Source organism: Chinchilla lanigera, unplaced genomic scaffold (assembly GCF_000276665.1).
Source record: "Chinchilla lanigera isolate Chin_1 unplaced genomic scaffold, ChiLan1.0 scaffold00042, whole genome shotgun sequence".
In the NCBI taxonomy this organism is placed as follows: domain Eukaryota; kingdom Metazoa; phylum Chordata; class Mammalia; order Rodentia; family Chinchillidae; genus Chinchilla; species Chinchilla lanigera.
Window position 1 is genome coordinate 7,740,912 of NW_004955443.1, and position 26,508 is coordinate 7,767,419.

A 26,508-nucleotide genomic window follows, 5' to 3' on the forward strand; every position below is an offset into this window, starting at 1 on the left:
GTGGGCCAGAACGTGAGCTCAGATTAACACCAACAAGAATGAAAATCGAGATGGGAGAGTTGGAGGAGGGAGTGGGGGAGGGGACTAAAAAAGAAACCAGCCGTGGTCTGTACCTGTGATCACTCCCCAAGGTGACTGTAAGCTGCGTGAATTGCAACGATGTACAATTTTTAAAAAGTGAAAAAAGATGAGCCAATGTTTGCTAAATATAATGAATTACAAAAAGCATAAAACATGTTGTTTTTCTAAAAATGTTTATAATTTTACTTCTCAGGTGAACGGAAACAGCACGGATAGGAAGTGTCACTGCAAACACCAGAAGGCACTCTTTCTCTACAGAGGCAGGACTGTCTCCTATCTCAAACGCCCGCGGCCCAATTTTCATTCAAGATCCAGAAGGAAACGTACATTATGACAAATGTTTTAAATGTGCATTTCTACAACGCGCTAAGCAGTACAGAGGAGGGAGACTAGGGAGATACAGCATCGAAAACTGCCAAGCCGCTACCACCAAGAGAAAGCGAGCTGCAAAGAGCAATGCAGCCGGGCACCCGGAAAAGAAAGCGAGGTCAGTGCAAATGTCTTTCACACAACACAAAGATGGGAAGTGTTCTGCCTGCCGGAACTCGTTGTCACTCGCTGAAAAGTGTGGATTTGTAACTAGCCAGTGGTTCTCCAGCTCTGCGCCGCCTTGTCTCTCCTCCCACTTTTCCAGGGTAGCTCACAGGCGGAACGCTGGGAGTGCATCCGGGTCCCAGCAAGGAAGACAGGAGTGAGGAGTTTGAAGTTACCATGGAAACTCAAAGCAGTTTGGTAGCTCTGAGTGGCAGGAAGGAAGGTAGACAAACGTCCTACTTATCCTTCCTTAAGTGACTGCGTCTGAACATTTAGGTGACACTTATAAAAAAAGGCATTGAGGGTCTGGAGATGTAGCTCAGTGGCACAAGCGCTTGCCTGGCAAGCACAAGGTCCTGTGTTGTACTCCCGGTACCAAAAAAAAGGGATTGATGTCAGGCATAGGGGGACATGCCTGTAATTCCAGCATTCAGGAGGCTGAGGCAGGAGGTTTCACAGGGCCAGCCTCGGTTATATTATGGGACCCTATATCAAAAACAAACCAAAAAGAGGATTGAAGGGGTTTTGAGTGATAGAAAAGTATACTGGATAGAAAACTAGACTGGCCCAGCCTGGGCTATATACATCTCCACAGACACCCCGCCCCCTTTCTGACTGTTAATCTTTCAGGGAAAGGCGCGCAGAGGGAAGCCGCCGAGGAGGACGGCGAGGACCGTTGGCAAAGCATCTGGCGCTGTGGTCTGAAAGGCCGCCTGCTGGAGGCGAAGGCCGGAGCTGCGACGCCCAGGTCACCACGAAGGGCTCCCCAGGGAGCCCAGGCCCGTCCCGCTTTGTCCCTCGGGTTTCCTATTTTGCTGTTTGGGTGAGGTAGAGGACCTGAGTTTCCTGAGGGGGAGGTGATCCGGCAATCCCCGAGGAGACGCCTCTGGGGACTTGCAAGGCACCCTGGAGGGGCCCCCCGCTGGGCCAGAGCCCACCCCGGGCCGGCGCTGGCGAGGCGCAGGTGCCAGCTGCGGACCACACCTGCAGGCGGCGCTCACGGCAGGGAGCGAACTCGAGCCCGACCTCGGGGCGGGCCAGCGCCGCCCAGTGTGCACCGCGACCAGCATGATGTCACACGCCGCCCCGCCCCGTGACAGGTGCGTTTTGCTGCCCCGTGATGGGCTCGCCAAGGTCCTCAGAAGAACCTGAACTTCATCTGTCCTCCAGGAAAAGATCCATTCGGGAAGGCGGTGCGGACCATGCCGTGAGGCCGCGGGCAGCGGGCTGCAGGGTCACAGGGTGGGCGAGCAGGACTCCGGAGCGCTGGACACGCCACATTGGTTACAGTTCAGTTTGTGGGTGCTCATCTCTGCGCTTTGTGAGCTTTTGTAGGCCCAGTTTTTAAAAAATTGTTTTGGGACTGGATCTTGTTATGTATATACTTCAGGCTGGCCTTGAACTCACTATGTAGTTCAGACTGGCCTGGAACTTGTGGTGATCCTCCTGCCTCAGCCTCCTGAGTGCTGGGATTATAGTTGTATAGCACCTTATGTGGTATTTGCTTGTTTGAGACAGGATCTGGCTTTGTAGTCCAAGCCAGGCTTAAATTTCTTATGTTGTCCGGGCTGGCCTTAAATTTATGAGCCTGGGAATGCAGACTGGTGAAACCACTGTGGAAATCAGTTTGGAGATTCCTCAACAAACTAGGTCTACAGGTCCCATTCAACCCAGCTATCCCCTTTCTGGGTATTTTCCCAGAAGATCTAAAAGCATCATATCACAGCGATATATGTGCACCCATGTTCATAGCAGCACAACTTGTAATTGCTAAATTGTGGAAGCAACTCAAATGTCCATCCACCGAGGATTGGACAAGAAAATTGTGGTACTTTTATATAATGGAATATTCCTCAGCTATAAAGAAAGGTAAACTTGAGTCCTTTATAAGTAAATGGTCACAACTAGAGACCACACTCATAAGTGAAATAAATCAGACCTGCATGTGCAAGCACCGCATTGCCTCATTAGTGTAAAACCTGAAAGAGTGAATAAAAACTAGGAGGCAGACGTTGTGAAACGAAAGGAAAACACGCAAGGGTAAAGGGCAACTGGGATGTGGGAAAAGAAAAGGGAAAGAAGGAGAAATTTTGTATGTATGTGTATACAGGATAGTTAACATAGTTGAACTACTGTCTTCTATTTCTTTGCTGAAAGGAAGTTAATGATTCCTTGATCAATATTGCATGTCTCTATTTGTTTTCCTGAGAAACCACTTTGAAGATATCAATATGTAATACAGATTTAGCTCAGCGGCACAGCACCTGCCTGGCAAGTGCAAGGTCATGAGTTCGATTCCTGATACAGGAAAAAAACCAAAAAAAAAAAAAAAAAAAAAAAAAGCAAACAAAATGTGTCAGGGCTGGGGATTTAGCTCAGCACCACAGTGCCTGCCTGGCAAGCACAGGGTCATAAGTTTGATTCCTGGTACTGGAAAAAAACCAAAAAAAAAGCAAATATGTACTACAACAAGCATTGTTAATTTCATACCACTTTGTTTGTAACTCTATATTGTTTGTATTGTTCTTTTGCTATTTTGTAAATGGTTGTCTGTTTGTTAATGTTTTCCTTCTTTTATTTTTAAAATAAAAAAAATAAATTTATGATCCTCCTGACTCAGCCTCTCTAGTGCTGGGATTTAGAGGCATGGGCTACTATGCCTAGTTTAGCATTTCTTCCTTTTTTTTTTTCCTTCTTTTTGAGACAGGGTCTTGCTATGCAGTTCAGGCTAACCTTGAGCTCACTTTGTAGCCCAGGTTGGTCTCAAACTCGAAACAATCCTCCTGCCTCAGCTTCCCACATGCTGGGATTACAGGCATGCGCCACCACGCCTGGTTCTTTCTTCCTTTCTCCCTCCTTTCCTTTCTTTTCTTCCCTTTCTCCCCTCCCCCACTTTCTAAACAGTGTTTTGATAAATTCCCCAGGTTGTACTTGAATTTATGACCCTCCTGCCTCAGCTTCCCACGTGCTGGGATTACAGGTGTGTATTACTATGCCTGGCCAATTAGTATGCTTCTGAATAAAAGCAGCAAAAACCCTCACTCAGATTGGCTGCAACATGAAGAACAGTGTTAAACTCTCAAAGTGGAAATCTGTAGAGTGGGCTTTAGAGCTGACCTAGAGTGTCCCCAGTTTCCTTCCCCAGAGAGTCTCTGGGCTATGCTTTTCACCCCAGGTCAGCTTCCCTTGGGCGAGTGTGTAAGGACATCACCACTTTTCTGTCCTGAGTCTGCACATGGCTATACTAGAGAAAAGAGAGGTCACCTCTTTTTATAGGTCTCTTTCCTTGTCAGTACCTACATGGGATGTCAACACCAAACCAGTGCTCTAGACCACAATCATTTAAACCAATCACTAGTGAGAGTATTGCATAGGAAAAGACTGGTATGGTGGTGCATGCCTGGAATACCAGCCCTCGGGAGGCTGAGGCAGGAAGATCACTGCAAGTTTGAGGCCAGCCTGGGCTACTTAAGTGAGTTCAAGTCCACTCTAAACTATATACCATATCTTCCTGAAAATAAGGTTGGGTCTCATTTTAATTTTTGCTCCAAAGGACACATTAGGGCTTATTTTCAGAGAACGTCTTATTTGTTCACATATAACAATCTACATTTTCTACAGGCACGGTGGCACACACCTGTAACTCTAGCACTCGGGAGGCTGAGTTTGAGGCCAGCCTGTAACCCCAGCACGCAGGATCACCTTAAGTGTGAGGCCAGCCTAGGCTGCATGGTGAGTCCAGGCCAGTCTGAACTCGATAGCAAGACCCTGTCTCAGAAACAAACAAAAATCTACATTTATTCAAATACAGACTGTCATTTTCTTCTGGAACGTTATCATAACTCTCCAAAGCCTGAACTCTGGCCTTTTCCTGTGACTCCGCTTCCTGTGGAGCCACTGGCCCCCATCTCTCCTGTCCGGCGACTGAGCTGTCCTTACAGGCGCACTCCTTGTCAGTGCAGCCTGCTCGCAGGGCATCGGTAACACAGCTGTCCGTGATGTCCTCCCAGGAATTCTTCACCCACGTCACAACGCTTGCAGGCTGGCTTCCTAGAGTTTCCATTTCATCTAGTGTTAATTGAAGATTTACAAGGCGAGTGGCAACAAAAACGATCACAATTAAAAATGACGGTAAAGCCAGCTGTGCGGTGCCTGCCTGTAATCCCACCATTCGAAGGCTGAGGAAGGAGGGTTGCTGTGTGGTTGAGGCCAGTCTGGGCTACAAAGTGAGACCCTGTCTAAAAAAACAGACAAACAAAAAGAATGACAATCCAGACAAAAGCAACAAAAACTGTAGGCACCAAAATTCAGAGAAAGTTTATTTCACATGAGGACAATTACTATGCCGACTGCCACACATAATGTACAGTGCTACCTCGGTTCATGAACTTAATTCTTCCCACGATTCTGGCTGCAAAATAAATTGGACGAGAACCGAATCAAATTCACTGGTTAGGTTCAGTGTTGACCTTATAGGGAAATTTGATCTGGTTCTCCTCCAGTTCAGTTATGATCCTCCTGCCTCAGCCTCCCAAGTGCTGGGATTACAGGTCTGTATTACCACATCTGGCCACTTAGTATTCTTCTGAATAAAAGCAGCAAAATCCCTACTCAGATTGGCTAAAACATGAAGAACAATATTAAATTTGAAATCTATGGAGTATCCCCAGTTTCTTGAATCACGGGCAGAATTGTTTGTGAACTGAGGCACCATGGATTATGAAGATTCATATTAGACACAAGCATGTCCATTTGCTACCAAGTGCACATGTTATCCATGAGTTGTGTCTGTACTTTGATTGGTCATTTGGCAATAAGGCTCCAGTTCATCTGTTTACATAGGTGTTCACCTCTCATCTCAAGGTGGCTGCTTGGGTATTTATAAATACTTAATTATATCATTTATTTAAGTATTAATGTCAAGAATGTTTCTTTATATGTAATTAAATTTTATCTTATAATCCATTATGTGCATTGTGCGCTGCACAGACGTACCAAACGTACCTGTCTGACAATCTTACCTGGGGCTTACTTTGCAGGTAGGGCTTCTATGATGAGCATCCTGAAAAATCGTGCTCGGGCATATTTTCCAGTTAGGTTTTATTTTGGGAGAAATACGGTATCAAGACCCTGCCTCAACAAACCAAAAAAAGTGTGCTGGGTAGGACACACAGGCCGATGGCGCAGCGCCCCACTAGCTAGTGTGTAATAGGCATGGAAAAGACAACCCCGGAGTCCACTAGGGCCAGCCCAGCAGGCAGGTGGCAACTGATTCCAGAGCACAGAGAGTACAGATCTGGCAGTCATTGGGTGGACATCAACTTCAGGACTTGGGAGGATTTGCAATTATTGAGGATGACAGTGGGTTGTAAAAAGGACAAAAGGATACTGAAGAATCACACTGAAGGGCCACTGCTGAGATACAGGAGCCAGCCAAAGACAAGAGAGGGCCTGGGAGCAGTACCTGTGAAACGGGAGTGCCGAAACCTGCTGTGTCCGAAGCTGCGACATGAGCGCTTGAAGAGTTTATTTTTCATGTGCTTTTCCTCCCTCTCCAACTGTGTGCTTCTTCAAGGACAAATGACTGGCCATTTATTTTTCTCCCTCACAATGTCCCTCAAAGTTTTTCATCTATGGCAAAGCTCAGCGGTTAGTTAGTTCACTGATGTTGATGAGAAACTTGATCAAGAATGTGCATTGTGGTGGTGCACACCTCTAATCCCAGCACTCAGGAGGCTGAGGAAGGATTGTTGGGAGTTTGAGACCAGCCTGGGCTACAAAGTGAGCTCAAGGCAAGCCTGAACTGATAGTGAGACCCTGTCTCAAAAAGATTAAAAAAAAAGAATGTGCATTGTATGTATGCACCTGGAAAAGGGTAACCAAAAGCAAGGACACTTAAAGGTTCTCTTTTCTTTCTTTCTTTTTTTTTTTTTTTCTTTTTCAGACAGGGTCTCGCTATGCAGTTCAGGCTGAACTTGAGCTCACTTTGTAGCCTAGGCTGGTCTCGAACTCCCAACAATCCTCCTGCCTCAGCCTCCCGAGTACTGGGATTACAGGCATGCCCCACCACACCTGGCCTCTTTTCTTTCTTTTAATAAAGATGAGATCTTACATTGGTCAGCCTGATCTCAAACACCTGGGCTCAAGAGATCCTCCTTCCTCAGCCTCCCCAATAGATGGGTCTACAGGCATGTACCATTACATATGGCTAGAACTCTGGATCTTAAATTCAAATATGATATCATATTTAACAAATAATTAAAAGAAACTTTAGCTGGGGGTAGTGGTGCACACCTGCAATCCCAGAACTTGGGAGGCTGAGGCAGGAGGAGCATTGCAAGTTTGAGACCAGCCTGGGCTACAAAGTGAGCTCAGGGCTAGCCTGAACCGCATAGTGAGACCCTGTCTCAAAAAGACAAAAAAAAAGAAAGAAAGAAATTTTGGGAAGCCAAGTGTGGTGCATGCCTGTAATGCCACTACTTGAGAGGCTGAAGCAGGAGGATTCCCAGGGGTTTGAGGCCAACCTAGGCTACACAGTGAGTTTAAGGCCAGCCTGAAATACATAGCAAGACCCTATCTCAAGAAACAAAAAACCTGGGCTGAGGATACAGCACAATGGCACAAGCACCTGCCTTGCAGGCGTGAGGTCCTGAGTTCAACTTTCAGAACCCCCCCAAAAAAGAATATCTATTTGCTGGGCAGGGTGGCACACCCCTGTAATCCCAGCACTCAGGAGGCTGAAAGTTCGAGACCAGCCTGGGCTACAAAGTGAGCTCAAGGCCAGCTTGAACTGCATAGTGAGACCCTGTCTCAAAAAGCAAAAAATAAATTTTGGGGGAGTTGGAGATGTAGCTCAGTGGTAGAGCACCTGTATTATGTGCATAAAGCCCTGAGTTTAATCCCTAACACCACTACCACCCCTCCAAAAAAGATGGGGTGGGTACTAGGTGTCAAGCCCAGAGCTCCAAGCATGTTAGGCATAAACTATACCGTCGTGCTACACCCAGCGGTACAAAGCCACTTCGGGGAGGACTGTGAGCGGGGAGGACTGTGGGAGCCGGGAGTCCCAGGGCTGCTTCCATGATCTTCGGAGGCTCCTTGGTACCAGAACCCCAGTGAGCGGCTGGAGGATGGCAGTGGCCGCTCCTTCTGCAGGGGAGTGGGTCGGGAAGGACAGCAGAGGTCCACTCTGCTGGGATCGCTCCCACCACCCAAGGCGCCACTGTGGAAGGGCAGCAAGTCCAGGTGACAGCTGGGGTGCACCAGTGTAGTGGGAGGCCACCCCTGGCAGGAGAAAAACCCTGTTCCCCTCTCTGGACACACTTTCCTACCCTTTCTGATAATTATATGTGGAAAAAAAATCACATTTCTCCGCCCACTCCATTCACTTTTTCCCCCAAGACTAAGGGAAATTAGTAGTCACTCGGTCCAGGTGAAGCTGTTTTGGTTGCTGAAACCTCAAAGTAACGTAAAGAATGAGTTCCTTCTTTATGGCTGTTACAGTCCTTTGGGGATGAGGTTCCTGTGTCCTAAGCATACAGAAATATATGTATGTGGAAATTTAATTTATGTAAATTAAATACAACCCACATGTGACAGTTCACTGCTTGAGTAAGAATTGCCCGACTAAATCAGAGCAGCAGGGCTCTGGGTGTGGCTGGGGATTTACTGAGGACAGAGGGCCCACCCTAGGGCGTCTCATGGCCAGAATGGTGTAAGTGGGAAGCCAAGAATGAAGCCTCGCTCTGTTTCACCGAGAAGCTGAAGTCTTCACCTTCACCTTGGACGTCATCTCCTGGCTTCTGTTGCAGACCCCTCGGACTCGCAGAGGACACTGAGCTGTCACCTTCACTGGCCCCTTCGAATCTGCAGCGAGCAGATGGCTCTCAAGCTCTTCCACACATGGGTCTGCAGGCAGCCATGCACAAGAAATGACCACAGCAGCCAGGCCAACTTTTGAGCCCGCAAGTGGTGGAAGAAAAGGAAAGGGTGAACCGAGCCAACTCTCAAAGCAATATTCAAGCAGGGACCTTCCCTCTCATAAAGACAAGGGTCCAGGGGCTGGGGATTTAGCTCAGTGGCAAAGCGCCTGCCTGGCAAGCGCAACATCGTGAGTTCGGTTCCTGGTACGGGAGAAAAACCAAAAAAAAAAAAAAAAAAAAAAGACAAGGGTCCAGACTACTCAGGATGCCCTTAAAGAGGTTCCTAATTATGACTTTAGGAGAGAACTGGAAGACAGAGAGAAAACTCCTGCAGGAGAAAAAAAGAGATTTTCCAACCCTCCACAGGACCTCTTCTTCAGTGTCAAAGAAGCCTCAGTCAGACCAGATTCCTGCTGCAACCTTGATGGGGATGATCCTCTAACAGCTGAGGAAGATGAAGATTTTGAAGAGCAGCGTGATGACCATGATACTGCAGCTCTTCTTGCAGAAGTGGGAAAAGTTAAAAAATAAAGAGTTAGGGCCGGGGAAATAGCTCAGTGGCACAGCACCTGCCTGGCAAACTCAAGGTCCGGAGCTCAATTCCTGGTACCCCACCCCGCAAAAAAAGAGCTGAAAAGCAGACTGGGAAGGAACAAGAACAAAAACCTGAAAAAGAGCTGGGTTTGGTGGTACATGTCTGTAATCCCAGCACTTAGGAGGCTGAGGCAGGAGGATCCTTGCGAGTTTGAGGCCAGCCTGGGCTACAAAGTATAGCCTGAACTGTATAGCGAGACCCTATCACAAAAAGACAAAATAATAATAATAATAATAATAATAATAATAATAATAACAAAAAAAGCTAAAGAAGAAAGGATTAGTAAGGAAAACAACCTGAGTGGAAACTCTCCGTAATCTCATTGTCCCACCCCAGCCTCTGGGCAGGTTCAATTTTGGTGTATGTTCTGCCTGCTAAAGTGAGTACAGGGCAGCTTCAAAGAGAAAATAAGATGGAGTGAGGGTGTTGTCTCAGCACTCAGGAGACTGAGACAGCAGGATCACCATGAGTTCAAGGCCAGCCTGGACTGCATAGTGAAACCCTGTCTCAAAAGAACAACAATAAAAAAAGGCTGAGAATGCAGCTCAGTAGCCAAGTGCTTGGCTAGCAAGTGTGAGACCCTGGGTTCAAACCCCATCACCAAGGACCACAAAAATAAGGAGAGGTGATAATTTACAGTGAAGATTTCATGTGAAATTATAAATTTTAGAGATTAAAGTCTCATGAAGCGAGGCATGATGGTGCAAGCCTGTAATCCCAGCACTTAGGAGGCTGAGGCAAGAGAATTACTGTGAGTTTGAGGCCAGCCTAAACTACATGGCAAGACCATGTTTCAAAAAACTAAATAAATAAAGTCTCATGAAGTGCTTTTCTACCTTAAAAAATGCTTTCTCCATGCCACCACTAGCCACCCTGTACAGATTATTAAACACTGGTATGGAGACTCTAGTTTTAGAGGACAGTGATTAAGAATGTAGGCTCTGAAGTCAAAGCTGAGATGACTTTCCTTGGTGCCCTCTTTTTTTCTTTCTTTTTTTTTTTTTTTGTTTTTTAGACAAGGTGTTGCTACACACTCAGAACTTAGTATGTAGCCTGGGCTGACCTCGAACTCAGGATTCTTCCTGCTTCAGCCTCCAAAGTGCTGGGATCATAGGAGTGTGACACCCTGCCTGCCTTCATTTTCCTTTTCTCTACAAGTTAATAATAGCATCACAATAGCATTATTGGGAGAATTATATACGATATCTACCACACGGAACAAGACTGGCACCCTGAAAATGTTCACCTAGTACTGCCCAGTGCCTGCTCACTTTCTGCCCCTGGCGAGCCAGTCACTCTGGGCTGCGAGCAGCTGGTAGACGGAGTCATCCGTGGTTTAACAGTGTTGTTGCTTAATGTAATTTCCAGCATTTGGGTGGAGAACTACTTGCTGAAGCCAAGGACTGTGTGTTCTGTTTCTAGGTCATGTTTATTCAGTCCCTCAGCCAGTGTCTGTCTTTGATGTTCTATTTCTCAGTAGTCCTGTGATTTAACGGTTGAAAATATTATCTGCCCTTAAATTATGTTTCTAACTATGCTCCGTCCTCCAGTAGGAAAAGCAGGCCTCCACCCATATAAATCATCACTGCCAGAAATCTTTGTCTTAGACTTCGCCTGCAGTTCAAATACAGATGGCATGTTTTCTATAATCTTAGGGCACCGTGTGCTTTTATACTGTACTTTAAAACTATTGGCAAATTCCATCTCTTTTTGGTTCCTATCCGCTGGATTCACTGATGTTATGCTCTCTCAAAACTTTTGCCCTGGCCCTAGCAAACTTACATTAAAAAATTGAAAATTTTTCCACGCGAGGTCTTTTGCTTCCAATTTATTCCCATTTCAAAAGCCACAGGTGTAGCTCAGGGCTGGAGTGACATCCTAGCACACACAGTGTCCTGGGTTTGTTCCCCAGCTCTGCAAACAACAAGCAAACAAGTCACAAAAACCAAAATATGTCATAAAACATACCAATGGACGCATAAATACCTCTACTCACATTTTGTCACAGTCTTGTTTTGAATGGGAACCATGACATTTTTGCTTGGCATGAGGGGAAACCTTGGATTCTATGTCTAAATATAACATCACTTGCTGGAATCTAACCTGTCTCTTGGCCAACAACACTGTGATACCAGAGCAAGTGAAAGTTCAGGCAAGCTTGTTTTTGGTACTGGGGAATTAAACCCAAGGCTATCCTACCACAGAGCCACACCCCCAATATGTATGTATGTATGTATGTATGTATGTATCTGGTTTTTTGAGGCAAGGTCTCACTATGCAGCCCAGGCTGGCCTTGAATTTGAGGCAATCCTCCTACCTCAGCCTCCCAAGTACTGGGATTACAGGTGTGTTCACCATGTCAGGCTTAGTCCTTAAACTGCCCATACTGGCCTTGAAATTTCAATCCTCTTGTCTTAGTCCTCAGGGTAGCTGGGATTACAGGTGTGTGCCACTGTTTCCTCCATTTAAAAAAAATTTTTTAATTTATTGATTTTTGAGACAGGCCTCACTATGTAGTCTGGCCTGGACTCACTGTGTAGCCCAGGCTGGCCTCGAACTCACAGTGATCCTCCTGCCTCAGCCTCCCAAGTGTTGATGATCAAGTATTTTAATTATAAATAAACTTCTATGCACGGGCAGGCCTGGTGGCGCACACCTGTAATCCCAGCACTCAGGAGGTTGAGGCAGGAGGATCCTTGTAAGTTCGAGACCAGCCTGGGCTACAAAGTGAGCTCAAGGCCAGCCTGAACTGCATAGCCAGACCCTGTCTCAAAAAGACCAAAAAAACCCCAAAAAACAAAAAACTTCTATTCATGGAGGATGGGTAGCCACCATGTCTGGCTAGGCCTCACCTCTTAAAAATCCCACCACCTAGCAGTGCTAAGCTGGGGACCGAGCTGTAACCCCTGGACCTCTGGGGGACATTCCAGGTCCTAACTAGAGCAACATCACCGAACTCAAAAGGACAGAGCTGTAAAACAGCAGCTTCCCAAGGAAAAGAACAGATCCACGAGGCCAAAGTAAGGACGTGCATCCCGGCACAGGCTGCGCCCGGCCGGAGCAGCTCCTCTGTCTGCTCCTACCAGGACCTAGCGGAGATATGGTTTCTCTCGAATCAGGAAACAGAATACTTAGCGTGCAGAGCTGCACTGAAGTCCTGCCTGGCACTTTGCGTTTTGTGACCACAAGGGTGTCTTCCTACTTTAATGACTGGGCTGCAGGGCCAGGTAAAGCCGGAAGCTCAACCTCCGTTTCACCGATGACAGTAATCACACACACCGGTGGAGGGCGCCGCAGTCGCGGGAGCGCCTGACCCCTCTACAGTGCAACGCGGTTCATCAAATGTCTCAGCCCTGCTGGGAGCTCAGAGCAGCCCACAGGCAGCAGCAAAAGGGTGCAGGCTGATTCTGGGCCTCTGGGCTAGAACTGTCTGTCGCAGCACCACCCTGAGCTGAGGCCGAGGCCTTTACATGACAAAACGATTTTTCTTCCTTTGGCCAAAAAACTCCTTTTTTTTTTTTTTTTTTTTCCGGTACCGGGAATCGAACTCACCACCTTGCGCTTGCCAGGCAGACACTGTGCCACTGAGCTAAATCCCCAGCCCCTAAAACTCCTTGACTTATCAATGAAATGCACATATAGAGTCTAGAAATGCACTGCCTGACGAGGTGCAGCATGCCTGTAATCCCAGCACTTCCTAAGAATTACAAATTCAAGCCCAGCCTGTGCAATTTAGCAAGACAGTGTCTCAAAATAAAAAGGACTGGGAACATAGCTCAGTAGTAGAGGGTCCCCCAATTCAATCCCAAGTACTGCCCACCCCAAAACTGCAACAAAAATATTGTACATAAAACACTGTAAACTGGGTGTGGTGGTGCACCCCTGTAATCCCAGCACTCAGGAGGCTGAGGCAGGAGGATCGTTGCGAGTTCAAGACCAGCCTGGGCTACAAAGTGAGCTCAAGGCCAGCCTGAACTGCACAGCAAGACCCTGCCTCAAAAACACACACACACAAAAGAATATGCAGGTGACATAATCTCAAAGAAGTGTTCTACAAACCTCTAGCTTTGTATTTTGCAACTTAAAAGGACACTGTGACACAGTGACAGATAGACACAGTCGTGTATTTGTGTCTCCCTCTCTGGCCACACAGCTCCTGAAACCTTTACTGGCTCACAGTGCTGAGTGTTTTGTATGCTAACAAGGTGGCTGCTGGCTGGGGGCAGAACCATGTGACTGCATCTAATATGAATCTTCATAATGCAATATGCCATGTGTCGTAAATGTAGATTGCTGTACGTGAAAAAATAAAAGAGCCCCTGAAAATAAACCCTGTATCTTTTGGAGCAAAAATGAACATGAAACCTGGTCTTGTTTTTAAGGAAATATGGTAGTTCAGGCTGGCCTCAAAATCACTGCAATTGTCTTGCCTGCACCTTCTGAGTGCTGGGATTACAGGTGAGCACCACCATACCCAGCTTTTTATTTTTTACTTCAAGACAGGGTCTCGCTAAATTGTCCAGGCTGGACTGGAATTTGCAGTCATCCTGCCTCAACCTCTCTGAGTGCTGGAGTTACAAGCATGTGCCACTTTCCCTGGGTAATAAATGGGTTTATAAATGGAAAAATCCAACCGTTTTGGTAGAAGTTAGAAGCTCAGAATGAAAGAACATTCTGTTCCAGCTTGGATCAGATGTCCTTTGAGAAGACTGACAGCCAAGAACTGAGCTGTGGGCGGGGTGCAGCTCAATGACACAGGGAACCCCTGGTTGAACCCCCAGCGGGGGTGTGGCACAGAAACAAAGCAAAACTCCTCCCTAGAGTGGGAGTGGTCTGCACTCTCCTAATGCATGATTCAGGGAGCTCCCCTAGGACCACCAGAAAAATGGGAATATGGCTCTCCTTTGCCCTCCAAAACACTGCCCTTATTGAGACACAGACTTCATTAATGATAGATCAATTATCATTTTTTACTTTTAATTGATTAATTATTGTGGTCCTGGCAATTGAACCCATGGCTTTCACACTAAGCTGCATTACCAGCACTTTTTTTGAGACAGGGTCTTGCTATATAGCCCAGGCTGGCCTTGAACTCAGAGCGATCCTCTTGCCTCAGCCTCCCAAGTACTGGGATTACAGGTATGCACCACCAAACTCTGCTAGAATGATTTTTTTTTTAAAAAGGAGGAAAGGTTTATTTGGCTCACAGCTTGTTGCAGTTTCAGTTCATAGTTGGCTGGCTCCAAGGCAGGGTGGCCTCACAGAGGGTCATCACAGAAGAGAAAGAGTTCTTGGCTGGCAGAAGGCAGCAAAGCAGCAAAAAAGCAGCAAGCAACAAGTACTGAGCCTCTTTCTGTTCCTTTTACCTTATTTTACATTGGGTAGTGCTCATACCCAGGGTGGGGCACCCTTAATTCCAGCATCGAAGCATGAATCAATTCCACATCACATCCTTGATCCCAGCAGTCCACACCCTAGATCCAGCCACCTCCAAAAAGCCCCACCTAAGACCACAAGAGGCTTTGGGAGAACAACTAGACATAGCCATAACATTCTTAATCACTGAGGATGTCAGATCCTAGAAAATATAGCATTCCTAGGCACAATGTTAGCATTGCTCTGGAACATGTAGGCTATATACATCTAATGCCTTTGATTTTTCTGAAATAGAAGACTCTGATGATTTTTTTAGACAGGGCTTTGGAAGACTATGGTCAGGGCTCCAGCAGATCTGGAATCTGACGGAAACTGATTTGGAATCTGATGGAAATGGCCCTAAATCAGCAGAGTTGAGCTACACTCTGAAATGGTCAACTCATGTTATTATGCCACATCAGTCATGTGACTTTATCCACACATCTGGCAGAAAAGTTTATGTCAGTGAAACTATTGAAGCATTTTGAACTATTCTTACTGAGGAATTAGTTTTGAAAATTACCAGCAACAGCTGGGTATGGTGGCACATACCTGAAATCCCAGCACTCGGGAGGCTGAGGGAGGAAGATCGTTGGAGAGTTCAAGGCCAGCCTGGGCTACAAAGTGAGCTCAAGGCCAGCCTGAACTGCATAGTGAGACCCTGTCTCAAGAAGACAAAAAAGAAAAAAGAAAATTACCAGCAAAATAAATGCCCAAATTGCCTTGTTAGCTTCCAAGCCATCTTTGAAAGAATCTTCACAAATGGATAAGTGGAAAGACCCTGGCAGTCATGAAGTGAAAAGTATTTTGGAGTAATGTTAACCACCAAGTATTGCGTAGGAACTTGAGCTGGAGATGTTTTCGTCCAAAGGCCTCTTTTAGATATACTTTATCTCAGGGAAATTATGACCCGTGAAAGATTTTTACTTTTGCTTCTGTGTCTGCATTTTGTCAACAAATTGCTGGTCAACCAGAGGTCAAGATTTCATTGCAAGAGATAAGACCTTGGCTGGTGACCTTCTTGGCCAAGGATATTGAGTCTTCCTTGGTGATTTTTACACCTTTTCCAGGCTTTTCAGACAATTACAGTAAAAGAGGCCTGATACAGTTAGGACAGCTCATTTGAACAGAAAACAGATGCTAAATGATAGTGTGTGGAGGTTTTAGTCCATAACCAGCTGACTCCAAGGCAGGGTGGCATGGCAGTCAGGCATTGCAGAGGAGAAACAGTTCATGGTAGGCAGAGGACAGCAAAGCAACAAAGGCAAGAAGAATGATTTTAAAGGAGCAATTTTGCAAAGTAAAGCTTTTTTTTGGAAAAGCTAATCAATTTTTTTTTTTTTTGGTTTTATTTTTTGAGGCAGGTCTTGCTATGTAGTTCAAGGATACTTGAACAGTCCAGGCTGGCCTCAAACTTGGGGCAATTCTCTTAACTCAGCATCCCTGAGTGCTGGGATTAAAGGAATGTGCCACCATACCATGCATATTTATTTTGGTTGTTTGTTGTTCTGAGATAGGGTCTCACTATGTAGCCCAGGCTGGACTGGAATTTTCAGTGATTCTCCTGCCTAGCCTCCTGGGTGCTGGGACTACAGGCATGTGCCACCACGCCTGTTGCAGCCGGGGTCCCGTTGACTAATATCTCAGTCGTGGTGTCATAGCTCTGGAATCCTCTTGGCTGAGGAGTGGTTCTTTTCCCAAGTAGGGATTGTCTCTGTCTGTGGGATTCTCAGTTGTGTGGGCCTCCATCTTTCTTGGAATCTGGTGACCACCAATTCAGGGTGATTGCTGGAAACATCTGGATGTAGCTGAATGTCCCTTACCTTGTCTCTTCAGCATTCAAGGGGGATGAGATCTTATAAATTCAGGCCTGATCCACCCTGTCTGGCAGCTCCTAGACAGACACTGCCTGTCTGAGAAGCTGAGATCTGACCCAAAGGACACAACATGAGGTCAAGCTTCTTTCCTTTTATTCCCTATTTGGCATCTGAAGGGGCCAAGGATACTGAGCCCAGGTGCAGCAGTGGTTCTTAACAAAAATGGCTTGAAAGGTCCACGCTGTCCCAGAGGGAACACAAGGCACGCTTTTAATGAGCAGCAGGCAAAGGCCAGGGGCTGCCTGTCCCTCTTCCCTAGGCTGGTCCCTCCTGATGTCAGCACTGTGTCTTGCCTCAGCCTCCTAGGTGCTAGGTTATGGGCATGCACACCACACCAGACACAGAATAATTGCTGTCAGTGGTTTGCCCTTCCTTCGGGGCCACCACCATGTAGACTCAGCTCCTCCATGTCAGCCTAGCTCATGTCCTGTGTCGCCACTTCAAGAGCCCAATCTAGGGCCTCAATGTGCCGACTCCAGTCACCTTCGGATGTCGCACAAGCTTCTTCGGTGAGCAGCAACACTTCCCACTTTGCTTTCCCCTTGGACTCTCAGAAGGATTTCCAAAGGGCAGAACGCCACGGAGGGTCCCCAGAGCCTGCTTTTCTTTCCCCCGTGCTGGGAACCGAATCCATGGTCTTCTTATTAAACCACATCTTTCATTTTTAAATTTTTTAAAATTTTGAGACAGGGTCTCTTACTTTCTTGTCACTGAGACACAACACCTGACATTCAGCACTGAAGGGAGAAATTTGTCAGGTGTGGTGGCAGAAGCCTGCAATCCCAGGCAGACTGAGGTAGGAGCATCACTGTGAGTCGTAAGCCAGCCGAGGCTACATAGTTCGACACTGTCTATAAAAGAAAAAGGAGGAGGAGGAGGAGGAGGAGGAGGAGGAGGAGGAGGAAGGAAGAAGGAGAAAGTGGTTTATTTTAGCTCACAGTTTGTAGAGGTTTCAGTGTGTAGTCCACTGGCTCCAAGGCAGGGTGGCGTGCAGAGGGTAGGGGTGGAATGGGGTGGGGATCACAGCAGTAGGAAGCAGAGTGAAAGGAGCAACTGGGGAAGTGGAGCTTTCCAGCCCATGTCCCCAGTGACCACCCTGCAACAGCAGGTGAGCTGTGAGGCCCATAACCCAGTCATCTCCCCAAAGCTCCACCTATGATCACAAGAGGTTTTCTGGGGACATCTAGATGGAACCCACAACAGTCTCTAGGTTGCTAAATTGCCCAGTATGGGCTTGAACTTACCATCCTCCAACCTCAGCCTCCCATAATACGGGATTACTAGCATACCCACCACACGGGGTTCATGTGATATGGTAATCTTTTCCTGTGTTTGCTCGTTTTTTGGAACCAAGGATTAAACCCAGGTGCTCTGCCACTGAGCTACCACCACAGCTTGTTTTAGTTGTTTTTTTGTTTTGAGACAAAACTTTTCATTTTGAGACATGATCTTACTAAATTACCCAGATTAATTTTTGTGGTGGGTTAACTAAGGGTCAACTTGTAACACCCAGCTGAACTGAGTCAGTGCGGTGCTAGGTGTGGAAGGCCCACTTGAGGATTGTTGCCAGCAGCATAAAAGAATTGGAGAAGAAGATGGTGTGCTGTTGATCCTCCTGGAGAAACTTGTCACACTGCTTTCCTGACATGAACTTGGCTGTTATCATGGGAGGAGCTTGGGTCCTTGCTGTCACTGAAGATGGCTGTGGTTCTTTTGGTTCCTTATCTTGAGTGTCGCTTCCTGGCTCCAGTGCAGACCCCTCAGACTGCTAGCATGGATCCTTCATCCCTCTGGTACAGACTTTCTAGCTTCCACCACTGCCCTTTGGGCCTTCCCAAGCAGACCCTTGGTACAGACTTGCATGAGATATTGTTGTGGGCTCTAGGCCTCCAGCTGGACTCGTGGAAGACACTGCCGTGGGCTCTAGGTCTTCAGATGAACTTGTGCAGGACACTGCTGTGGGATCCAGGCTCTCAGCTTGATTCTTTGGGTCTCTAGTGTGTGGACAGATCTCTCACGTTCTTTTGCATTTGACTTTTTGGGTGGCTACTATAAATTAATCCTATAAGTTATGTGTCTTTTTTTGGGTCTTTTTGAGACAGGGTCTCGCTATGCAGTTCAGGCTGGCCTTGAGCTCACTTTGTAGCCCAGGCTGGTCTCAAACTTGCAACAATTCTCTTGCCTCAGCCTCCCAAGTGCTGGGATTACAGGCATGCCTGGCAAGTTATGTGTCCTGTATTAAATTGTTTCCCTTGCAAACCCTGACTACAACATACAAATAATGATATATTTATAAATAAAATTTAAAAATGGCTAGGTGTGCCTGGTATGCATGCCTGAAATCATAGAATTCTGGGAGGCTGAAGCAGGAGGACCACATATTGGAGCCCTGCCTGAAAAGTTCATTGATTTAGTGAAACCCAGTCTCACAGTGATTCTCCTGCCTCAGCCTCCAAAGTGTTGGGATTACAGGTGAGCACCACCTTGCCCAGCTGTTATTCTTTAAACTACATATAGACACACACACACATATTTTTTAGTTCTTTCATTGTTTAAAGTTTGTAAAGATTGAATTTAAAGATCTGGGCAATCCCCACACCTATGTCATAGGGCTTAGGGTCAGAGTTGTCCTTTAGAAACTTGATGAGACTGTGGTAAGAAGCTGGGCAGAGGTGCAACCCAAATGCGTAATTAGGGCTGCAGGACCCAGGCAGCACACTCACAAGGCTGGCAAGTGGGTGCTGTCTTTTGGCAGAGACTTTCATTCTCTGGACCTTTGCACACAGTTGTTTGCGCAGAGGGTGAGGTGCCTGGCTTCCCCAGTGCACACAGTTGAAGACAACACTGTGGCAAGCTGCCATCTGTGCCTACGTGTCTTGGGCATGAGACATGTTGTATTCCAGTGGTCAGAGTACCTCTAGGTTAGTTGGATGGTGCAGATGATCACCGAAGCTGGGCGCGGTGGCGCATGCCTGTAATTCCAGCACTGGAGGCTGAGATAGAAGGACCATTGTGAGTTCTAGACCCACCTGGGCAACAAAGTGGGCTTAGGGCTGGCCTGAACTGTATAAGGAGACCCTGTCTCTAAACAAAACAAAACAAAACAAGTAAGATGATCACCGAGAGTCATCTCAGAGGTTAGCTCCTGAGGACTTTGATTTCCTCCTTGATTTTTTTTCTTTTTTTGGTGTCTTTTTGAGACAGGGTCTCGCTATGCAGTTCAGGCTGGCCTTGAGCTCACTTGGTAGCCCAGGCTGGTCTTGAACTTGCAATGCAATGATCCTCCTGCCTCAGTCTCCGGAGTACTGGGATTACAGGTGTGTGCCACCATGCGCGGCATTCCTCCTTGATATCCTTGTTCACTTTGGTTTTTAAAAAAAATTTTATATTTTACTGTTGCTCACTTTTTTTTTTTTTTTGTCTTTTTGAGACTGGGTTTCACTCTGCAGTTCAGGCTGGCCTCCATGTTGTTCACTCTGCAAAGTACTGGGAATTTTGTCACAACCAGTACAATTCTACTTCCGTTTAAACACAGGTGTGGTTTTTTTCACAGCTGTGTTGCTAAATACATATGTGCACATAGATGCATCCAAGCATACAAGATTTTCTGTTTAAAAGTTCCACAAACTAAAGACCCTCTGCTACAGACAGGGTCAGCGTATGAACTTCCTGGACACTGCATTCCACTTCAAACTGAATTCAAGTCCAAGATTGCACAGTAAGCGCCAACGAGCTTGATTTGTGCCGACCTGTAATCACTGGCACTTAGGATACACTTTTAAGTTTTACCAGAAATCTTTAATTTTCTAGAAACTTTCACCTGCGTTCAACATCCACTTTAATTAAACATTTTCGCAGATTTGCAATTTGCTGAAGGCGACTCAGCTAGCAGAGGGGCAATTAGCCAACTAGCTAAGGTATAAGTCAGTATAGGTGAAAAGATCAAGTTTTACAGCTTTCACTTCTGCAAGAAAGGCCTAGAGGCGCCTCTGTGAAACCTCTGGGACTGACACTTTCAGCGCCGGGCCCAAGGGTGGGGTTGGGGGGGCATGCCGCAGGGCCTCCCCGCACTGCTTATCTGGTTCGGAACTTCTGGGCTAAAGAGTAACTGGCACTGGTTGCATTTTATTTAGTCATTCACAGACTTAACATATAGCAATCCTAAATTTTGCCAAGGTGGGCCATTCCATGAAAAATTCCCTTAGGGTGTGAGTAGGAACCACCAATTTAAGTCTAAAAAAATGAAGTTAATTCAGAAATAGCATTCTTACTGTAAAAGCCTCAAACCAAGGCGTGGGCCGGCTAACAACAGTGTCCCTTACCACGGCTACCTGGTCAGCAGGTCACTCTTGGACACACATTCCCTTTATTTTTTCCAGTACCGGGAATCAAACTCAGGACCTTGAGCTTGCCAGGCAGGTGCTTGTGCCGATGAGCTATATCCCCAGCCCCACACACATTCTTTTTAAAAAGTCCACATCGAACTTAATCTTGGTCAGTTTTCCAGTGCAAGACGTCAGGAACAATAAAGGGGACCCACGACTCTACACCGGACATACTTTTGTAATCTTCGAAGTTCAAGCAGCGCGTGGTGGCGCACGCCAGTAATCCCAGCACTCGGGAGGCTGAGGCAGGAGGATTGTTGTGAGTTCGAGACCAACCTGGGCTACAAAGTGAACTCAAGGCCAGCCTGAACTGCACAGGGAGACCCTGTCTTAAAAAGACAAAAAAAAAAAAAGGGGGGCTGGGGATTTAGCTCAGTGGCAAAGGGCCTGCCTGGCAAGCGCAAGGTCATGAGTTCGGTTCCCGGTACCGGAGAAAAACCAAAAACAAAACAAAACAAAACAAAACAAAAAAACCCCAAAACTTCAAAAAGAACCGAAGTCCAAATTTGATCTGAGCCTCCGTGCTCCATCAACGCCGCACCATCTACACAGGCGTGTATGCAGTCTCAGCAGTTTGTGCCCCCCTCTACCCGGGAGCTTTTATTTTCTATTTTTGGTATTGGAGACTGAATCAAGTCAACATCCTCAGCGCTTTTAAAATTTTTTATGCTGAGACAGAGTCGAGTTAAATCGCAAATCGCCAGGCTGAGTTCGAATCTGCAATCCCGTCTCAGCCCCCCACAGGGCTGGGAATTACAGGCCTGCACCCCATGCCGGCTGCCACCCTCACCGCCACGGCCGAGGGAAACCACCGGCTCAGCAATGGGAAACACTCATTGAGACGACAGCGTCCACTGAACGCGACACAGAGCCGACGCGGGACAACTTAACAAACGCGGAGCCTCACCCCGCTTCCTCCACGGTCCGCCGCCACACCCCCGCCAGCCGGAACTGTCGCCCCCTCACCGCGCCCAACGCACGGTGTGACGGTGTGACGTAGCGCCCGACGCGGCTCGCGCGCGCCCCGCCCCGCCCCACCCTGCCCGGACTCCCTGGGCAGAAGCGCGCGGCGCGCATGCTCGGGAGGCGGGGCAGCCGGGGTCTCCAGGCGCTGCAATCTGTTGCGCCGCCGCCCGCGGGAGCCGGCAGATCCGGGTCTCGTGGTTAACAGTGACGTGTCAACCGAATCCAAACAGAGCTGGGGGAGGAGGCCGGCAGCCGGGAACGGCAGCGGCAACGGCAACGGCAGCGGCAGCGGCGTCCGGAGCAGCCGCAGCGTTCTGGAAGCCCCCGGCGTCTTTCTGCCGAGAGAGGGGCCCGGCCCTCACCCTCCCCGCCCCGTGGGTTGTTGTCTGGGCGGGTGAGTGTCTTCCCCTCTCCCTTCGCCGCTCGCCGGCCCACCTTGCCTTCGCCCGGCTGTTCCCGGGTTCCCTCCGGCGGCCGGGGACTGCGGCAGAGCGGGCTGCTCCGGTCGCGGGGCTGGCGGCTCCGGAGCGGAGCGAGGCTGGCAGCCCGCAGCCGAGCCCTCTGTGCGGGCGCCGGGGCTGGGCTGCAAAGTGAGCGCGAGCCACGGGAGGTTTTATTTTTAGGGCCACATCGTCCGCACGGGCGGAGGCGTGTGATGGAATAGAAGTCGCAGCTGGAAAGGAGAAACTCCACAGCCCTGCGATGTAGGCGCTGTCTCGTCTCCCCGTCTGTCTCGGCCCTTCCTGGGGCTGGTGAAGTCACAGGGATGCGTCCTTTGTTGTGATTGATGATACGGGAAACCTGCCATCCTGAAAGCGAGAGCTTTTCAGCCCGCTTGGGTTGCGATGTAAAGGATTCCCTTTTTCCGCTGATGATGGTCAGGAGGTAGCAGCGCCCTTTATTGGAGGACTGAAAGTCTGGTGTTGTTGCTGAAAGCCAAAGTTTTCCGAATTGGCGCTATAAGAATGTTAGGATTTTAGCCAAGGTCGTATTTGTCAGCCATGGAGAATCGGTAGGATGTTTCCAGTTGCCCCGGTTGGCAAAGTCGAGGATGTGGCCTTAATAAAAGAATGTCATACTGTTGGCGTCAGGAGAGTCGGGTGAGCTTCACGCACTGGCCCCTTTGTGGGGGAGACATTCCGTGGAGGGGTCGCGTTGACGAAACCCTTGCCAGCTGTCCATGCACTAATTTGGAAACCCATTGGGAAGCAAGGCTGCTTCCAAGCATTTTAGTCTTGAGACCCTGCGTGGCGTTCGCGCTGCCCAGGACCGTGGCGCTGGCCTGGGGTCTCCTCCGCTCGAGGTGATGGCCCCTGCGGGTGCCTTTAGTATAGCCTTTGTCCAGCCCCCATCCCTCCACGCTAGAGAGACCAGAAAACCAAACTTGCTTGGCCTCCTTTTTAAAAATATTTCCTCCCTCAGAACGCAGTTGAAGTGTTCCTGTGATAACCTGCAAGAAAGAACAGAAATACTCGTTCGCCCTCTCAAATCCTGGAAGAATTCTTAGGCATTGCTATTACTGTACTTCCTTGAAGGGTATGCCCTTGTTGTGGTAGGACGTGGACCTCTTAGATCTTTCTATACCACTGAGATTTAATTTTTCTTTTATCAGGGTGGGAATTCTAATGTAGATGAAGGAAATTTTCTTTTCATATTTTGGGGGTTGTAAGGTTTTTTCTTTTTTTCCATCTTTTGGTCCTTTTTATTGTTAGGAAATTACTTTCAAGTTCCTCTTTTTTAGATTTTTACTTTCATGCTAACCTGGGATTAAATATTTTTAAAATATTTTTTCTTATTTGAAATGCTTTTTTTTTTTTTTTTTTTTGAGGCAGGGTCTCGCTGTGTAGTCCAGGCTGGCCTGAACTCACTGTGTAGCCAGTGGTAGCCTTGAAGCCCAGCGGTGATTCGCCTGCCTCAGCCTCTCCAGTGCTGGGATTATAGGCATGTGCCACCATTCCCAGCTCTGGACTTTAACTTTTAGAGACTATTCACTGTGTTGGAAAATCATAATTACTAAAATCAAGGGTTTGAAAGTTTTCTCCCAGATCTCTGGGGTGATGTTGTTAGCTTGCTTAACTTTTGGGAGAACTGGTACAGCCCAAGTTGATGTTATGGAAATTCAAAGTTTTGCTTATTTAGTGGTTTTATTCAGGTTGTTTAGTCATACTGTGCATTTTAGGACTCCACCAGTAAGGTCCTGCTAGATTTTAATTCACATATTACAGTTAATTCACTTTATTAACATTGTCTTAGGTATGTACCCATGTAATCCTGTTTTTGTTTTTGTCTTTTTTTGAGATAGGGTCTCACTACGCAGTTTAGGCTGGTCTTGAACTCACTTTGTAGTCCAGGCTGCCTCCTGCCTCAGCCTCCTGAGTGCTGGGATTACAGGCATGTGCCACCATGCCCGGCTGTAATCCTTTTTTTTACCATTGGCACAGAAAGAGCTTACTATGGAAGGAAATGTCCTTTTCACTTCAGTTTCAAAGAATAAGTGCTGTGAAGTATTTTAAATCTGCTAACAACCCATTTAGGGTTGGTTTTTCATAAATTTACCAAAAAAATCTCATTCTTCCTTTTTTTTTGAGACAGCCTCTCACTATGTAGTTCAGGCTGGCTTTTGAATCATTATGTAGCCCATGGTGGCCTCAAACTTTTGATGATTTTCCTGCCTCAGCCTCCCAAGTGCTGAGATTAGAGGCATACACTACCATAACCAACCAGCAAATCTCATTCTTAATATTTGTTATGTAACTAGGTCCTTTTTCTTTGATTTTCCTCAAAGTGTTCAGTGTGTATTACTTCTTCCTGTCTCTGCTGCCACCGTCTCTCCTGATTTACTCCAGCAGATGCCTGGTATCCCTGCTTCCACTTTGGCTTTTTTAGGGTGCATTCTTACCACAGCCTAAAAGATGATTAGAAATTAAGTTTGTGCCATCCCCATTCAGCATGGAAAACAAACTCCCAAGGCAGGCTACACGTTTTGGCTTTGCCTTCCTCTCTTACTTTTCTCATATCCCTCTACCTAGTTCGTTACCCAGGAGCTTGGCCACAGCAGTGGCTTCCATGTTTCAGCTCCGTTAGCACTGTTTTCCCTGGAACCTGCCGAGCTAGCTCTTTGCTAAGAGCCTTTGCACTTGCTGTGCCCTGTGGTTTCAGGCCTCTGCGACGGCTGTGGCTGTTTCCATCTTGTTGTGCAGGGCACAGTTCAGGTGTTGCCTTCTCAAAGAGGTTACCCGACATCTCCATTCTCTTTGACTTCCTTCACGGCATTTATCGCTCCCTGCGGTTTGCTTATTCTTTATATTCTGTCTCCACCGGAAATCAGTTCTTCGAGAATGGGGACCCTTGTCTTTTGTGCAGCAGGGTGGGTGTTCAGGGAGTTGGCTGAGTGAAAGTTCATATTCCTGCTTGAAATCATTCTGTAGATTCCGTAGGGTAAGAATCCCAATTTTCAGACTTTTTATAAGATAGCACTTTAATTCTCTTTTTGTTGTTTTTGTTGTTGTTTTTGAGACAGGGTCTTGCTACGTAGTTCAGAGTGGCCTCTAACTCAGAGCAATCCTCCCGTCAGCTTCCTGAGTGCTGGAATTACAAGTGTGCGTCGCTACACCTGACTTTAATTCTCTTACTTCACTAACTCTCTATTTTTGTGCTGCTGGCAATCAAAATCAGGGCCTTGGCGTGGTAGGCCAGCACTTTAGTACTGAGCTCCGTCCTTTGTCCTTCCTGGATATTTGGGCTAGAGTACCCCCTTTCTACATGAGACTTACAGAATTAAGCCCTGGAGAAACTGGTCCCCTGAATTTACATTTTCGGCACACCCCTCAGGTGATCTTAATGCACATTAATGGTTTAAGACTGCCTCAGTATTTTAATGGCTTTATCCCCCCTTGGGAGATTGCTGCTTGCTTTATAGTGGTAATGGTAGCTACTATTTTTCTAACACCATGTGTGTCAGATACTATGCTAAAAATTACTCTTAGGTAGTTCTCACTTAACTGCAGAGCAGCCTAGTGGCAGGTACGTATACTTGCCCTGCACAAGTGAAGAAGCAGGGCCTGGTTGTCCAGCACTCTGGGAGGTGGAAGCACAAGGATTGCAAGTTCAGGCTCAGGCTGGGCAACTTAATGCCTTCGCAAGACTCTCTCAAAAGATTTAAAATAAAAGGGCTGGGGATGTAGCTTAGTGCAAAGACCCTTTGTTCAATCCCCACTACTAGTTTTAAAAAAAGCTACTGATAACATAGTAAGTGACACAAACTTAAATTTCAACCCGTGTGTTATTTTCGTCTCCGTATACTGCTTCAGAACTACCATCAGAACTGTACACAGTACTTAGGGTATGAATGTGGGTATTGTATCTCATTTGTACCAAATATGAATTTTTTTTGTGTGCGTGTGCTAAGCATCAAACCCATCTGTGTATGCTAGGCAAGTACTATACCACTGAATAACATTCCTAGCCCATCTGAAATGGAAATGTATAATTTTTTCTGTCTTTATTTATTTGTTTTTTTGAGACAGTCTCACTCTGTAGCCCAGGCTGGCCTTGAACTTGTGGCAGTCCTCCTGCCTCAGCCTCTTGAGTGCTGGGATTACAGGCATGTGCCACCATGCCTGGCTATATTTTTAATAAGCTGATTCACTTGAAGTTTTTCAGTTCGTGTTAGACATGCATGTAATTTCTAGTTGTTAGGACAAATAATGTTGTGATGAATCATGACTTCAGGT

At 47.0% G+C, this 26,508-nt stretch overlaps 2 protein-coding genes and 1 long non-coding RNA gene across 8 annotated transcripts in view; 1 reads left to right on the forward strand and 2 right to left on the reverse strand.

Annotated features, from left to right (window-relative positions):
* Positions 1 to 4,350: 4,350 nt before the first annotated feature.
* LOC106146331 lies at positions 4,351 to 25,018 on the reverse strand. Its single transcript, XM_013518034.1, has 4 exons — positions 24,813 to 25,018; positions 22,855 to 22,960; positions 22,211 to 22,732; positions 4,351 to 4,853 (listed from the first exon to the last, which is right to left on the reverse strand). The coding sequence occupies exons 1-4, from the start codon at positions 25,016 to 25,018 to the stop codon at positions 4,680 to 4,682; spliced, it is 1,008 nt and encodes a 335-aa protein (XP_013373488.1). The 3' UTR covers positions 4,351 to 4,679.
* Positions 8,085 to 21,858, reverse strand: LOC102025732. 6 transcript variants are annotated; one of them, XR_001235474.1, is made up of 4 exons: positions 21,717 to 21,856; positions 10,915 to 11,046; positions 8,907 to 9,035; positions 8,085 to 8,523 (listed from the first exon to the last, which is right to left on the reverse strand). It is a non-coding gene; the product is annotated as an uncharacterized LOC102025732 (long non-coding RNA). The 6 variants fall into 6 exon arrangements; XR_001235473.1 differs by having other exon boundaries at positions 8,895 to 9,035; XR_001235472.1 differs by lacking the exon at positions 8,085 to 8,523 and adding an exon at positions 19,340 to 19,417 and having other exon boundaries at positions 8,746 to 9,035; positions 21,717 to 21,858.
* Smim14 (small integral membrane protein 14) overlaps positions 21,849 to 26,508 on the forward strand; it is a 65,786-nt gene continuing 61,126 nt past the window's right edge. The window contains exon 1 of the mRNA XM_005391976.2: positions 21,849 to 22,169. The gene's annotated coding sequence lies outside the window, so the exon portion shown is untranslated. The remainder of the gene's footprint in view (positions 22,170 to 26,508) is intronic.

Excerpts from the sequence above, each read along its gene's own strand:
- LOC106146331 (XM_013518034.1), bottom strand. The coding sequence starts at position 25,018 with ATGTCGGGTAACCTCTTTGAGAAGGCAACACCTGAACTGTGCCCTGCA. Across the intron at positions 22,733-22,854 it reads CGACTCTCCTGACGCCAACA|CGCCAATTCGGAAAACTTTG; the intron begins GTATGACATTCT and ends ACATTCTTATAG. Across the intron at positions 4,854-22,210 it reads AACAGCCGGGCGAAGGCAAG|ACAGGGTCTCACTTTGTAGC; the intron begins GTGGGCCGGCGA and ends CTGTTTTTTTAG.